This window comes from Sinocyclocheilus rhinocerous, unplaced genomic scaffold (genome assembly GCF_001515625.1).
Source record: "Sinocyclocheilus rhinocerous isolate Xijiao unplaced genomic scaffold, SAMN03320098_v1.1 scaffold153, whole genome shotgun sequence".
Taxonomy (NCBI): domain Eukaryota; kingdom Metazoa; phylum Chordata; class Actinopteri; order Cypriniformes; family Cyprinidae; genus Sinocyclocheilus; species Sinocyclocheilus rhinocerous.
Genome location: NW_015660878.1, coordinates 4,920,585 through 4,936,220, shown reverse-complemented (window position 1 = coordinate 4,936,220; position 15,636 = coordinate 4,920,585). Strand labels below are relative to the sequence as shown.

Sequence of the window (15,636 nt, the reverse complement as noted above, 5' to 3'; positions counted from 1 at the left end):
TATATATATATATATATATATATATATAGGTGTAGTTCAACCAAAAAGAAAAATTCTGTAATCATTCATGTTCCAAACCTGTATGAGTTTATTTCCACTGTGGAACATAAAATAAGATATTTTAAAGAACGCTGGTAATCAAATCGTTGCTGGTCCCCATTGACTTCCATTGTATTTTTTTGCAACATACTTCAAAATATATTTTTTTTGTATTCCACAGAAGAAAGAATTTTTAGATGGACTATCCACTTAAGCCAATCAGTAAACATTTGACACATGCAAATTAATCACATAAGTGATTCTACAACCCAATTTCCAAAAATGTAAGACAATTTAGTATTATGGCACTATATAAACAATGTAAATTTAGCAATTGATACATCAAAAAGGGTTTTACATAAATATGCTCCCTGCACCTCTAGAATGCACTACAGAAACATGGCTCGTACTCTAAAGAGCATGTTACACTGCCTCTGCATTTGTGGGTATGTGGGTGTGGGTGTGTGAAACAGCAAATTATTGACTAATGTTAGGGTCACCTTGTCTTCTGGAGGTGCAGGCAGCCACAAATTGCTTATCCCCCACCTCAAAAACATGCTGGAGCTGAGAGCAAGGTCAATTACCGCACTGGAACTGAGAGGAGGAGGGGAGACTGGGAAAGAGGAGAGCATTAAACAGGAAAGAAAGGAGTGTTGGAATAGTGATAGACTGGAAAGGGAAACAAGCCTGAATCTCTCAAACACTGTCTGGGTCACATGCAGGGTTGCCAGATCTGCGAAACAAAACTAGTCTAAAGGCCAATCAAAAATAGCCTAAAACTAGTCCAATGACCCAGTCAAACCCAAAATATGCTACTCCAATTCTTAAAATACATGATTTATAGTCACTGTTATGCGTTATACAAAATAAAAATCACTATATCATAAACAAAGTCTTTTTTCATAAAGGCTCCCTACCAGTATTCCACTCATACAAAATCTTTCATCTAGCACAGGTTTATCATTGATAGATTAAAAATGGGTAAAACTGTTTCATTATACACGTTTCAGTGAAATACAGCTTATCCAATATGGCAAACCTTTATACGGCAAGAAAAAAAATTAACCCATGGCAGCAACAGTTTACAAGTAGTGCATTTCTGTGGACTTGGAAACCCTGATCATATTATACTATCACACTAAAATCAAATGGAAAAAAACCATAAAATAAAACCTATTACATACATATTTGTTTTACCACTCATAATGTGCAGAAATCTCATTCTTATTACTACAGTAAAAAGGAAAAAAGTAACTTTTTATCTAAAATTTGCATTCCTAAAGTACAATTATTTAGTGAACTATACTTATGTGAATTAAAATAAAAATTTTCCAGACAATCATAGAATTATAGTTATGAAAAATGAGTTTCTCATACGACAATGAGAATTAGGTTGGAAAATGTTTAACCTTGTGCGGTCTTTATTTGTGAATCACACTCATGGTCTTTGCGGTCAAAAGTGACCGGACACCTGAAATTTAAATTTTTTTTTTTCTTCAGTAAAATCAATCTAATATATTTTTTATCAATAACATTTTTTCTTTTTTGCTTTTGAATTCCCTAGTTGTTTTTATACATAATTGTTTACTTTTATTAGGTTGTGGATTTAAATGTATATTAAGGCATTCTTAAAGACTACTTTTTGCCAAGGTTTATATTTTTTGTTGTTGTAAATGTTGATTTGAAGCGTCAGTTTTTGAATTATTATTACTACAGTCAAACCTGAACACAGAAAGCATTTTGTTATACAAAACATTAAAATTCTATAAAAATGTAACAAAAATAAACAGGAATGCCAAGTTTCCTGTGTGTGTGTGTGTGTGTGTGTGTGAGTGAGTGAGTGAGTGTGTGAATGGATGTGTCTGTTTTGCACTCTTGATGTTTTAGAGTGAAACCCCTTCTTGCTGTCCACTTTTTTTTACTAAATTGTAGTTGAATTATTGATTTTATTTTACATAGTTGCTGTGTTACAGGCACACCAGTTCATAGGGGTGTGTGTTTGTGTGTGAGTGGGTGTGTTGATTTTGCACTCTAGATGTTTTAGAGTTTCACCCCGTCATTGCTGTGCAATTTTTTTCTGCATCGTGGGGGATTTGTAGATTGGGCACACAAAAATTTTCTGTATTTTCACATTTTTTTCCCATTTCCCATTCACTTTCCTATGGTCGTACCAAGTGCCATAAAAGTCACCAAGTTTCGTACCATTCTGATGAAGCTACGATTTTTAAAATTTCAAAATGTAAAATTTTTGGGTCAAAAGTGACCGAAGACCGCACAAAGGGTTTAATTGTAATGAAAATAATACAAAATCTTCATCACTTTGCAAATTCTATATTTCTTTTCTTTGGGATGAAATACCACTGAACTCTAGGGTTGTTAATATGCTAGATCATAACTATACGGTTGTCAAGGTTACGGCTCTCGTCTGGTTACAATGTGATTGTTGTCATGGCAACACTGCTGAAAAGTGCTATGTAGTACATTGTTGACGGTGTGTTTTGGGTAAACTGAGGACAGAGGCATGTGCAGGCTGTCACTAGAACATACACACACTCACAAACAATACACTTAAAGTATTTACTTCACTATCATTTCATAGAAGGTTAATCCTATGATTAGGCTCTTTCAAAGCATCTAGACTAACCAAATCATTACTGCCTGTGTGGAGATTATGTGAGACTTCACTGAATCCAAACAGAAGGAAATTTAGTGATGTTTTTTAGCCTAAAAATCCTTTTTAAATGAAATTCAGACTGGCCTTTTTTACTTGAACATACTGAATTGTGTTCATAATCTCACACACAAACACACACACACATTCAGCCCCATGAGGGAGATTAAATGATTTATGTCACACTGTGCAGGGGTCAAAATTACAAATTCTGATCTAATTCCCTCTTTATTAATGGTGACCAGGGAGAGAGGAGGAGGAGGGTAGAAGAGAACAAGGCAGGAAGATGAAGGTAAAGAGGGTTGCTTAGATGAATAACTAGCTCTGAGAGAACATTTCTCATCATCTAATGAGGATTGGTGATCTGGGTGGTTCTGACGGAGAGTGATGGGGGACGTTTGACGTTTGACACCACAGCTGGTGTAATAGTCAGAATCTTTAAATCACCCATCAAGAGACAGTGGAGAGTAATTCAGTGCAAGGCTAATGTTGGAGGAATACATAGATACATAGAAATAAATGGATATATAGATGGATAGATAAATATATAAATCAAAATCAAATTAAAATTTTTCTTTTAAAAATTAAGATTGCGAATCCAGGTTTGCTTGTAGAGTTGCACAATTTGGCCAAAATTGTGTGATATCAAAATGGCTATAATTAAAAATAATAACTAATTGTTGTTATTATTGTTGTTGTTGTTGTTGTTATTGTTATAGAAGCAAAAGAGTAAAAAATACTATTAAAATATATCACTGTAAAATAACAAATCTAAACAACTACTGTATAAACTTATAATACTAATATTTATGGCTGGCTAAAATTCTTTTGTGTTGATGAAAAACCACAAGGAGCTCTTAAAGGTTCTCTTTTGTTAAAGGGATAGTTCACCCAAAAATGAAAATATTGTCATGTCGTTCCAAACCTGTATGAGCTTCTTTCTTATGTTGAACATAAAAGATATTTTGAAGAATGCTGGTAATCAAACAGTTGATGTTCCCCATTGACTTCCATAGTATTTCTTTCCCCATTATGGAAGTCAATAGGGACCAACAACCATTTGGTTCTTCAAAATATCTTCTTTTGTGTTCAACATAAGAAAGAAACTTAAACAAGTTTGGAGCAACATGAGGGTGAATGATGACTAAATTTTCATTTTTGGGTGAACTATTCCTTTAAGCACTTCTCATTACAAGTATGGGAAGTTGGTTGGATGGATGGATACAGTAGATATAGAGGAATAGATAAATATATAGATTCATGGAAAGATATTGATGGATTAGATGTGGGTTGATGGATGGAGATGGATGGATATATACAGATGATAGATAAATCATCTGTAGGCTCCTTGCTTGGTTTGTTGCAGAGCTCATTATTCATACTAATGAGAGACCGTATCAGCACCAGAGCGAAGATCTGCTGTGATCAGACTTGAAACGTGAATCCTGACAATATACAAAAAAGAACATCATGCAGGTCTTAAGCAGTTACCACAAGGAATTAATGTAGACACACAAACAGTCTTCAAGTCATCCTAAAGATCATGTTTGTGTCTAAGCAATGAAAGCTTTCACTCAGCCTAATGTACACACAAGTGTGCACACTTATTTGGGCACATTGACGCTACACATCCATACATAGAGTCCATACGCACACGTATGTCCAAACATCTGCATAGTTACACATTTGGGAATGTAAATATTCCATCGTAAAGTCTATTCATAAAGAATGTAACAAACACGGAAGTTTGATGTGTGGTGCTTAATAGGACAAGCTTTGAGTTGGATCTGTGGGAATCATTGACCAGTGACCAGATATTAAACACTCTGGCCTCATTGTGTCAGGTCTCTTTTCAGTCCTAGTTAAGGTATGTGTGAGTTTTACACAGCCACACACAACCTAGTGTCTGTTTGTAGCTTTTTCTCATAGGAAAGTTTTGCTTCGGATTAGTCTGATAATCCTGCTTCGTCACAAAGATAAGGTTTTCGTTTCTGATCCGTAATGAAGCTCAGTCGCTGTAGACATGAAAGTCAAGTTATTGTAATTAAACTATCAGATGCCAACTCCAGTGCCACTGAAGCCTGGCCCGGAATACTGCAGAAATCTGTTTGACATAACTAGGTTAGAAAATGTTCCTGTTTCTCCATTCTTTCAGTCATAACTTTCGTTCAGCACCACATTCTCAGACTTGTGTGCTCTGTTTTCGCAGCAGGCTTTCCATGGGAGGAAGGAGATAAGGAAACGGGGAAGAGTGCTGATATGACAACACAAGAGCGACACGATGAACTGACAACATCAGCTAGCGTGACGACTCTCAGGAACACAGGTAATTAAAACAGTCTGATGCAATACACGCCTTTATGTAATCTACACCTGTGATAATTATACTCCGATTTTCATCTTGGGACGTGAACCAGTTTTCAAAATACAAGTATAATTGAGAAACTTTTGACCTGAGTAAATAGCACTACATTCAAGCCGCCCAGACTAATTTGTTACAGGAATAGTTCACACAAAATGAAAAATTGTCATAGTTTACCCAACTTCATGTCATTCCAAACATGTACTTTATCACAAAAGTAAATGCCCACTTGAACACTTGAGCCTGCCAAATACAGGAAAGTAGACAAGTGCTCAAGTACAAAGACCGCATGTGTGGGTATTGGAGCAGGCCCATTGAGTCTCAAGAACCAGACCAATGTAATTTGTGAATCTTTTAATTTGTGACTTCACAGGATCAGCCAATTAACCCAAAAGATCTGATTCAAAAGAACAATTTGTTCACACATTTGACACTACTTCACTCGTGAACTGCCATAAATACTCCAGGCACTGCTAGGATGGATGTTAGGATTTTCAGTGAATAAAGACTTTTATATTTTGGTCTTTCTCACACAAAACCAGCATATGACTTCAGAAGAGTTTGGTATATAGTGCATATGGACCACATTTATGATATGTTTATGGACCATTTTTGGAGATTCAAAGCTCTAATATTCATTATAATTGTATATGGAAAAGGACAATTAGTGCATTCTGCGAAATTTTTTATGATATGAGGATAGGTAGATTTTGTGTAAAATATCCCTTTAAGAATGTCATACCAGCTCTCCGTTGGTTGAACAAACAGATAGTCCTGCCTCAAAACAAACATTATTGAGCCTGTGTATCTGCGTCTGATTGGTTGGGATGTCCAAACAAAAAGATAAAAGTTTTGATACATTTTCTAAAGGAATCAACCTTGAAATGGCTTACTTGTTTCTGCACATTATACTGGGTTAGGAGAAAGTATTTTAACATGAAATAATGCACACATCAGCTGGAAGGATGTAATATGTTTCCCAAACACAGTAACAAGTGAGCCAACTTGTCATATTTCCTTCTCTGAAAAATTCAAGTCTAACTCTTCCTCCTCCTCCACATGATTTAGAGGAAGATATCTGTTGGTATGGTATGGCCGAGTGCACCACGACCAAACGTCTGTTACCTGCCAGTAATTGCTTCCAGAGGGAGGAGAAACGAGCACTTTTATCTCATAGTTGGCACCTCCTACAAACAAGCCGACCACTAAACTGCCCAAGAGAGTTGAGTTATGCAACGTGTCTCAGTAGATCAGATCTATCAACATATGGCGTTAAGTGTGCCATTTTATGTCACCTTCCTTGTTGATCATGAGGTGCATCTTCGACCCAGCTTCTCTTCTGTGGCACCTAACCTACTTTCTTCCCGCTGCATTCAATGGGATAACCTAAATTCCATTAATAGATGGACAAAATATGCCACAACGATCCAAGAACCAGGTTGCGAGAATATCTGTGTGTTTATGGGCTGTCTCGTAAAGTAAACTGCATGCAGAGATCCGACCCACAAAACTGCAGCTGCCGTATCTCAAATTAAGGATGCAAAAGGTTTCGAAATCTAGCACACACATTCACCTCACCCGAAAATTGAATGTCCTGTGAGAAGGAAGTGGATCAGAAGGTCTTCCTGTCTCCTTCCTGTCATTTCTCCTTCACTGCCCTCTTCTTTAAGTCAGCATACCCAGGCCTCATCAATATGAATGGGATCATCCTACCCTGCTGTCCACTCATCTATTATTAGAGAGAGCAGAAATTGAAAGTGAGGCAGGATAGATGAAGTACTTGTAATGACATCACAGCACTGTATTCCATAATTAAGCAGAGGGTGTTGTTATTATCGGATCAGCGAGTCATGTCTGAATTTATAATCCTAAAATACTTGTTGCTGGTTCACATTCTGACAACCTGGAAAACTCTCAGATCCTCTTTACACCTCCGTCTTGGGTGATTCGAACAGCTGACGCATTGGTGTATATGCTAATTACATACAAAAAAAGGTAACACTTTAGTATAGGGACCAATTCTCACTATTAACTAGTTGCTTATTTATTAACATATTGGCTGTTTATTAGTACTTACAAAACATTTATTCTGCATGACCATATTCTACATCCCTAATCCTACCCAATACCTAAACTTAACAACTACCTTATTATTAATAAGCAGCAAATTAGGAGTTTACTGAGGCAAAAGTCATAGTTAATGGCTTGTTAATAGCAAGAATTGGACCTTAAAATAAAGTGTGACCAATAAAACAAAAATTGTTCCACATCGGAGATACTACTCACAATTAATCCCAATAGAATTTGGTGTTAACGTGTTGCTAAGATAATGAACAACTTGTCAAACACAAAGCAGGGCACCTTTCAGAAATCAGTTCAACTTGAGCATAAAAATGTATAGCACCCACATTTATTAGACTGAACTGTTTGAATTGATAGTTTATTACAAACGAGGTATAAACATGGGGTGCTTCTCAATTCGATGGATGCAACTTTGTAAGGCGGCATATCTCGGCAGCCATGACATAAAGCTTTTTTGAGATGATTTTTGAGGTGAAGGCATTATGTGTTCTTTTGTTTTGTTGTAAATCATATAATGCTAAAAAGCAGATATTTCACATAACGCTATATAGGGTGCGTCCTTCCATTTGACAAGCACCCATGGTCTCAAACTAGTTTGACAACCATTTTCCCAAACACCCATAGTCTTGCATTAGTATTTACCGATTATTCTTTTCTTCATTTTTCAAAAATGTCATTTTTGTTAATTGAAATAAAGCTGAATATATATATATATATATATATATATATATATATATGCATATATATATATAATGTTAGATGAAAAACTAAAATAAGTTTAAGTACTAAAATAACTAAAACTGAAATAAAACCGAAAGTAAAGCATAAAAATGAAAGCTAATTCAAAATTAATAAATACTATAATAGCACATAAAAATACTAAAATGAAACAAACTAATTAATCTAGATGTGTAATTGCAGATAAACAAGCAGTTATGCATCTAGATTAGTTTCTGTTTGTTTGTAACTCTATTGGGCAAGATGGCTCTTCACTAAGTAACTGAATCGAAATTTGCTCTCACTGTGATCCCTATCTTCACAAAAACATGCTAACTGATAAACTACAGGTCAAGCCAGTGGTTAGTGAAATGGGTAACACTTAAGTATAGGGACCATTTCTCACTATTAATTAGTTGTGTTTTAGCATGCCTATTGACATATTGGCTGTTTATTTGTACATATAAAACACATATTCAGCATGACCATATTCTACATCCTTAATCCTGCCCAATTTAACAACCACCTTACTAACTATTAATAAGCAGCAGATTAGGAGTTTATTGGGGCAAAAGTCGTAGTTAATGGCTTGTTAATAGCGAGAATTGGAACTTAAAATAAAATGTAACCATGAAATTAAAGCTATTTAATTGAGTGACATGTCTGAACAGATTTTGTGGGCAAAAACGTTTAACCCAAAATGTTAGATGTCTGTATAGACTCACCCGGGGTGGCACCATCAACAATTGACCCTACCTATCATTTGAAACCCCATTAACCCCATGTGGATCAGTGGAGTTGTTTGCCTTTGGTCTGCTTCCTGTCCCCTCTTCCTGAACTCCCATCCAGTACTATTACAATGCATGGCCATAACAACAACATTATGGAAACCCCATGGGATGATGATGTTAACCTGACTTTAATTCCTGCTATGTTTACATGTCTGTGTTCTCTAGAGGTATTTTGTTTTGATAGATGTGCACACAGTTCCACAAATAGAGTATCATCCAGTGTGTGCAGGGATCAGGGTCATTGAGATTTGATTGATTCCTAGACTGAAACTCTGGCTCACATCCAGAAACTAGTCATATTTTCCACACCCCTGAGGGTGGAGGGCACTAGCAGGCGCCTGCCACAACAATCCCTCTTATCAGTGCCCGGCCTTCTCACCACACTATTCCTGTGTCTGCCTACCATACACTTTCTCCTCATGTCAGAGTGACACACTTCTCACAGCCTTTAGTTAATCAAACACTAATTATTCTCATCAAGACAGCTGGACACTTGCTAAAGCTGTTTTTCATGCCATCTTGAGCTCATTTGACTTGGATTGGCATTTGATAGCAAGAGCATCTAGAAAGCAAGAGACTACCCTGCTGAGTCCAGCATTAATTTCCATGCTGGTATAAACTGGTTTCTTCTAGCTGGTATGCTGATATTTTAAACAGGGCATTTGTAACAGAATTTTAATTTTATTTTTTGCTTAATTGTTCTTTTTCAGTCTTTACTTGCAGTCTTTAATTGGTCTTGTTTGGTCTTTAATACTTCTGAAGCAGTTTTGTGTGGTATAAATATGAGAAATTCTTAACTCAACAAGCACAAAAATATCCATTTAGCCAGTCAGTAAAAATATCTCCTATTTCCTAAATCAGGAATCTTATTTTTAAGTTTTTAAACACAAGTTGCCTAGTGAAATTGAAAGAAAAGTTTATTTAAAATAGTCTTTACTGTCACTTTTGGTCAATATAATGCCTCCTTTCTGTCAAACTTTAGTGTAAAACTTATTATTATTATTATTATTTTTACAATTGACGCAGAAAGAATGACACAAAAACATTTTAAGATTAGCACATTTATATATGAAGACAGGGAAACACAAATAGCAAAACAGGAGACTGAATTAAAGCTGTTTAATTAATCTTTAAGAATACAGCAAAAGCAATATGTTAAACTCATTGGGTCTTTCATTTTATTCATCAAAGCACATCCAGAACAAATTTCTGTATAAATCATTTCCAAATCCTTTTTGTATGTACGTCGCATTGAAATCAATTCAGCAATTTACATATGAATGCTTCTGTAGGATTTACTGTACACAGAAATTCATTCTGCCCATTCTTCTTGAATAAAGCACATTAAGAATGGATATTTTTATGAATGAACAACAAATGGATATTTTTCATGAATGAACAACATAAAGGAGTAAAGAAAATAAGAGCTGAACATCCATTCAGACAGTTTTATTGAAAAGAAATCAGGTCAGTGTATTCCAATGAGTCAAAGTTTGCTGCAAACAGGAGTCAGCTGTAACCTATATTTAATGTAAGTGGATAAACAGCCATCTTGATGTCAAGATATAGATCTAATGAGCACTGCTTGGTGGTTAGTGTTGTGGTAGTGTTGATTAAAGAGAAGCATCTAATGAGCAGTGTGTGGCTGTCACACACACGCTGCCATTAATCAAGTGCAACTAGGTTTGATTATCTACTCCCACCATCAAAAAAACACACATTAACATTAAAATGGAAGCCAGTGCTCACCACTGACTGGATACGATGAGTATATTTAACTATAGTGGTGGTCATCAGCCAAAAAAGCCAAAACCAGTGCAAAAAATACCAGACCCACCTTTGGGAGTGACCCATGATTCTGCGTAGGCCTCTGCTTTTTTAAAAGGAGGAAGGTCATAAACAAAGTAGTTAATTTGGCTCTGGGTGTAACAGGAATTTGTCTGTCACTACCAACATAAAAGCATACAGAAGCAACCTAAAATGAGGCAGGGTCTTACCAGCACTCAACAACATTCAGACATGATGTATTCACCATGCACAATGTGGAGGTGGGTTGACATCACACTTAAACAGTGAGAAAAATATGCCTGCCTTTTGACTTGTGACTTGTAATTGCTTCACTCAGTTACCCAGTGAGGGTTACTCTATGAAATGGATTTTTTTTTGTAGGATTTTGAACATTGTGAGATGAGAGAGCCATTTTTAACATTTAATCTAATCCATTTTAATATATAAATATATAATTTCATATAAATATACAGGCATTCATGCATATACATTGCAATATGCATTCAGAAATGTAAAAGGAATGGCCATTTAAGCTTTTATTTGCATATTTTGTTTTCATCAGTTCATATTTGTGAATATAACAGAGAAATTGGAAACAGAGATGGGGACTGGAATTTTGCTGATTTGTTTTGATAAATGTCTACATTAACACATAGTTACGGCATCATCTAGGCTTTGTTAGTCTTTGTTGGCCCATAATGCTTCATGGTTTCTGTCTCAAGGCTTCAGTAAACTCACCGGCATTTTTAGAAAGCCTGATCGTGGCAGCTAAGATGAGTTATGACTTTGATCTGCTCTGTAAAGGGTGTAATTAGATATGTCAGTCTCTGAAGAGCTGACGTACATCTCCACGCTGTTATGCACAGGACTGATATGGCTGTGGAAGCTAATATCATCCATCTCATATGGATTTGCACATCAGTTGCAAATGCACAGCAGGGCAATCCTTCTAGTGCAGGGGGATTTACATATTTTGAATGTCTTATCACATTTTACAGTGGCACATTAGATGCCACAAACAAACCTGTGTGGGTTTTCATAACATGTACATGCTCTACGGTGATGTTAGTTCATCTGAGGACTTGCTTTTGGATTGCTTATACATCACTTCCAAATAAAATGTTTGGTAAGCGTTAGGAAGCATTTCCAGATTTGGAAAGGCTGTCACATGGAACTTCACATGCTGTTCCAACTCTGTTAGGCTAAGAAACTCTAATGTATGTAACACTCCTCAGCACCAGAGCCAAGCCACAGAATCCAAAATATAAAACAGCAGCCTCCTCCCAGAGCAATCTGCGAATCAAACAATACAATCACAATTACATTTATATACAAACAACAGATGTCGTATATCCGCCTTTCATGGCAGCCCACCAATCCCTGCTACTTGGGCAAATATGTTCCCCAACGTTTTCTCCCCCTGTTAGAAATATCATATTGAGAGCTTTTTACTTTTAGTAGGTTTAAAACACTAGACATTTCCCAAATTTAGGAATCTCTACATCTAAACCATTGGTTTTCCACTGTGAAACATGCTCAGCTGGGCAGACACCTCAAAAATGCATCTAGTGCTGATGTCTATCACAGAAAAACAAATAATAGGTTGCCAGAAGTTGGTGACAGTAATGACTGCCTAGGTTGTCTGTTCTGGAATATTCATTTTGTATACACTCCAAGAAAAGTCCTCAAAAATAGGGTTCAATGTACTGTGCTAATAAGGAATTTTCCATATTGAGTTTTCACAGGTGTTTTATCCATATTTTAAATTAGCCACTGCATTATGTTGTGTTTTAGGGTTATAGGAAATGTCCGTAAACTTAACTGAAAATGTTCTGGAAGAAAATTACCAGTACCTGTACCAGTAAAAGTACCAGTACCAATTACCTTTTAATAATAAGTTAAAAAAAATTTTTTTTACTGATTTATTTCTGTGTGCTTCTTTTTTTGTAACTAGCTTTCCATTCAACTTTTATATTTAAATGGGACTCATTGAATAATTAAAACATGAGTAGTCTCCTGAGAATCAGTATCTGTAGTACATCTTTACACATGTCTGCTGTACTAATAATGCAATGTGTTTGTTCTTCCTTTTAGAAATGGCCACCGCCACATCTGAAGACTGGCTGATGGATCTTACCCAAGAATATGCACTCCCTGACTGCAATGCAGAACGTTCTGGAATCTGCAGTTCTAGTGACACTTGGCCCACCACCACTGTCCTGAGCAACAGCAGCAAAAATTACAGCACAACCACCTTCTCCACCAACCTCTCTCAAAGTCCCAACCCATTTACAGCCCCACCTATGTTTGTGGCACTATATTCTGATTGGAACAGTGCCCTGGCGACATGGGGTTCAGCGTGGGAAGCACACATCTACGGCCTGGGCACTGTGTTCTGTCTAGTCGCTTTGGCCTCCACCCTGAACCTCCTGTGCCTGCCCCTACAGTACCCATCAGGCTGTGGCTACTTCGCTCTGGTTAGTCTCTGCCTGGTGGCCGCTGGCTGCACTAGGGCCTTCGCCCTAGTGTACGATGCATACGGATACCAGGACCGCATGGCATCCACAGAGGCTTTACTGTTACTTTACGAGGCACCATTTCCCTGCATGACTGCGGCCTTTGGCCTAGTATTCCTGCTCCTGTCAATGCGCTCTCGTATGCAGCTGTCCTATTCCGCCTTTCAGAGACCTTGTTTCCTGGCTTGCTTGGTGCTTCTGCACTTTGCTGCTGCCTTTGGCCCTGTTGCATTACTCCATGTTGACCAGCAAGTTTACCTGTTTCTGTCCTTGATCTCTAGAGGTGCCTTTGTGGCTCTGGCGACTTTCCTATCAGCTGCATATTTTGTATTCTACTGCTATGTTCGTGCTGACTCCAAGCATATTTATCATCTGAACAACACATCACCAACACCAGCCGAACGCTACAACCGTTGTCCATTTGCAGAGAGCAGAGATTGGGACCGGGCAGCAGCCGCAGTGTTACTCTGTGCTGTCTTTTCTCTGGCTTGTTCAGGGCTGCAACTCTACGCCATGCTGCACGCTCTCGGAATTGCTGGAAGCGCTGAGTCCTTTCGGCCTTGGCCGTGGTGGACTTTCCAGTTCAGCTGCCGAGTTTGTGAAGCAGTGATCTGCCTCACACTGGTCCTGGTAGTTGCTCAGCCAGTTTATTGTTCTGATCACCTTCCCCAGCCAGGAAGTTGCTGGACAGAACTCCTTGCAGCAAAGTCACCTATCATTCCTGGGAGCTACCAGTGGACTCTGTCTCACCAGGAGAAGCTGGCCATTTGTGATCCAATTGGGCATGGAGAGACAGAGTGCCTACCCTTGTACACATTGGTGGATGACCGTCTCAGCAGCTTGAATGGCCTTGACCTTTTATACCACAGCAACCGGGCTTTGGCCTATCGTGACCTTGACCTGGACTTGCCCAACACTCAACCCAACACTGGTGCCCCTTCTGTGGGTTCATCCTGTACCAGCGACTCCACAGCGGACCTGCGCCCTCCTTCGCCCATAAATCTGCGTCGAAGCATTGATGAAGCACTGTTTAGTGAATCTCTATTTCACATGAGTGTCTTCAGCCCCTTACGACCCTTCACCTCTAGTGACTGCTCCCTGAATGGTAGAGAGACCAACTCCAGCGGTGTCCAAACCTTGAGAGACACCCTTACTCCTGATCCAGGCCTATACCGAACATCTTCATGTGTGGAAGTGCTACCCCAAGTTCCCCTTGCTTCTCAAACCCAACCAGATGGTCCGTCATTAGGTTTTTCTCCATCCCCATCTCCCTCACTGTCATCTTCAACTTGCTGCTCATCTCCCGAGCGCTGGAGAGGCAGCTCCTGCTCCTGTTCCCTCTACAGACAGTCTCTGGGTGGCTCTTCTTTGGTTTTGTGCTCTAGTCCGGAAGGACACCATCCACCACCCTCTACCCTCAGTGGGGGTTCCAGCCACACTGCCAGCTCTGGCCACCAAAGGGGAAGCTTACAGAGACCCTACAGAACATTAAAGTCAGAGGAGAGTATGGACCAGCAGTCAGAGTTTGACCAATCTGTCCAAGAAGAATTTGTCAGTGTGTGCAGACAGATTGATGCTCTGAGCATCTGCAGTGAGACTATTGACCTCTAGGGGGAGACAAAACAAAATGATGTACTATGAAGGAACCAAAAGGGTTTTAGATATATGATGAGCAGGTAATGGACAGATCAGGTGATTCGGTGAGTCTGTTTGCCAGGGTGTCAAAACACATTTGCTCTGTGTAGACATACAGGTAAATGTTTTGTGGTCTAGAACTGTGCCAAATGTTTCATTTTGTAAGGGTTGGTTTGCTTCTGTCAGGTAAGTTCTCCAAAGAAATGGATTCTGAAGTCAATATCATTGTAAAGGTAAAAGAAGTGCCACCAATTGCCAGAAGCTTAGGCAGATTTTGTACAAAAGTCCTTTGGTGATTGATAAATTTGTAATTGTAAAACATTAGTTTCAAACTTTCTCTATAATGCTAACAGTGACGTTTGTATGAATTTGTACAAAATCACTTTTTGGTCTATGTGATTAATACTGTGAGAGTGTGAACTACTGATAACCATACGGTTAAACAAATACTAGGCAACATAGCATCAGAAAATAGTTTCAAATTAAATACAGTATAACCTGCCAATCCAATTTTGTAAATCTTTAGAAAAGTTAATTGTGCTTCTGGTCTTTAGTTGCAGTTAACTTCAAGTACCTGTTGTTTTTTGCAACAATGCATTGTTGTTGAAAGGCCTAACAGTTTTATCAACTCGGAGGGAGAAAACGTCTCAGGTTACTTATGTAACCATGGTTCCCTGAGTAGGGAACGAGACACTGCGTCCTCTAGGGGTCGCTATGGGGAACGCCTCGTCGTGACCCGTGTCTGAAGCATACATTGAAAAAACACCAACTTGTTGGCCGGCGACAGCCATGACGTCACTACCGGTGCGACTATAGTATAAATAGGCGCCGGGAGAACACATCATCCACTTCTTCGTCTGAAGCTTGCGTCCGCAGCATGGCAAGAAACCTAGAGGACGCAGTGTCTCGTTCCCTACTCAGGGAACCATGCTTACATAAGTAACCTGAGACGCTCCCTTTCACGGTGTCCCGCGAACGCGAGGTCTGACTCTCCCAGAGAAGTGTCACCTCTCTCGGCGTCTGTTCTGTGCAGTG

At 38.5% G+C, this 15,636-nt stretch overlaps 1 protein-coding gene across 2 annotated transcripts in view; it reads left to right on the top strand.

Annotated features, from left to right (window-relative positions):
- The window catches only part of LOC107725552 (proline-rich transmembrane protein 4-like), a 23,451-nt gene extending 8,212 nt beyond the window's left edge, over positions 1–15,239 (top strand). The window contains exons 3-4 of one of the 2 annotated variants that reach the window (XM_016534833.1): positions 4,923–5,036; positions 12,545–15,239. In XM_016534833.1, coding sequence (XP_016390319.1) covers positions 4,923–5,036; positions 12,545–14,577 — 2,147 coding nt within the window. In that variant the 3' untranslated portion in view covers positions 14,578–15,239. Of the gene's footprint in view, positions 1–4,919; positions 5,037–12,544 lie in introns of both variants that reach the window. The other variant, XM_016534832.1, reaches the window with a different exon arrangement.
- Positions 15,240–15,636: the final 397 nt, after the last annotated feature.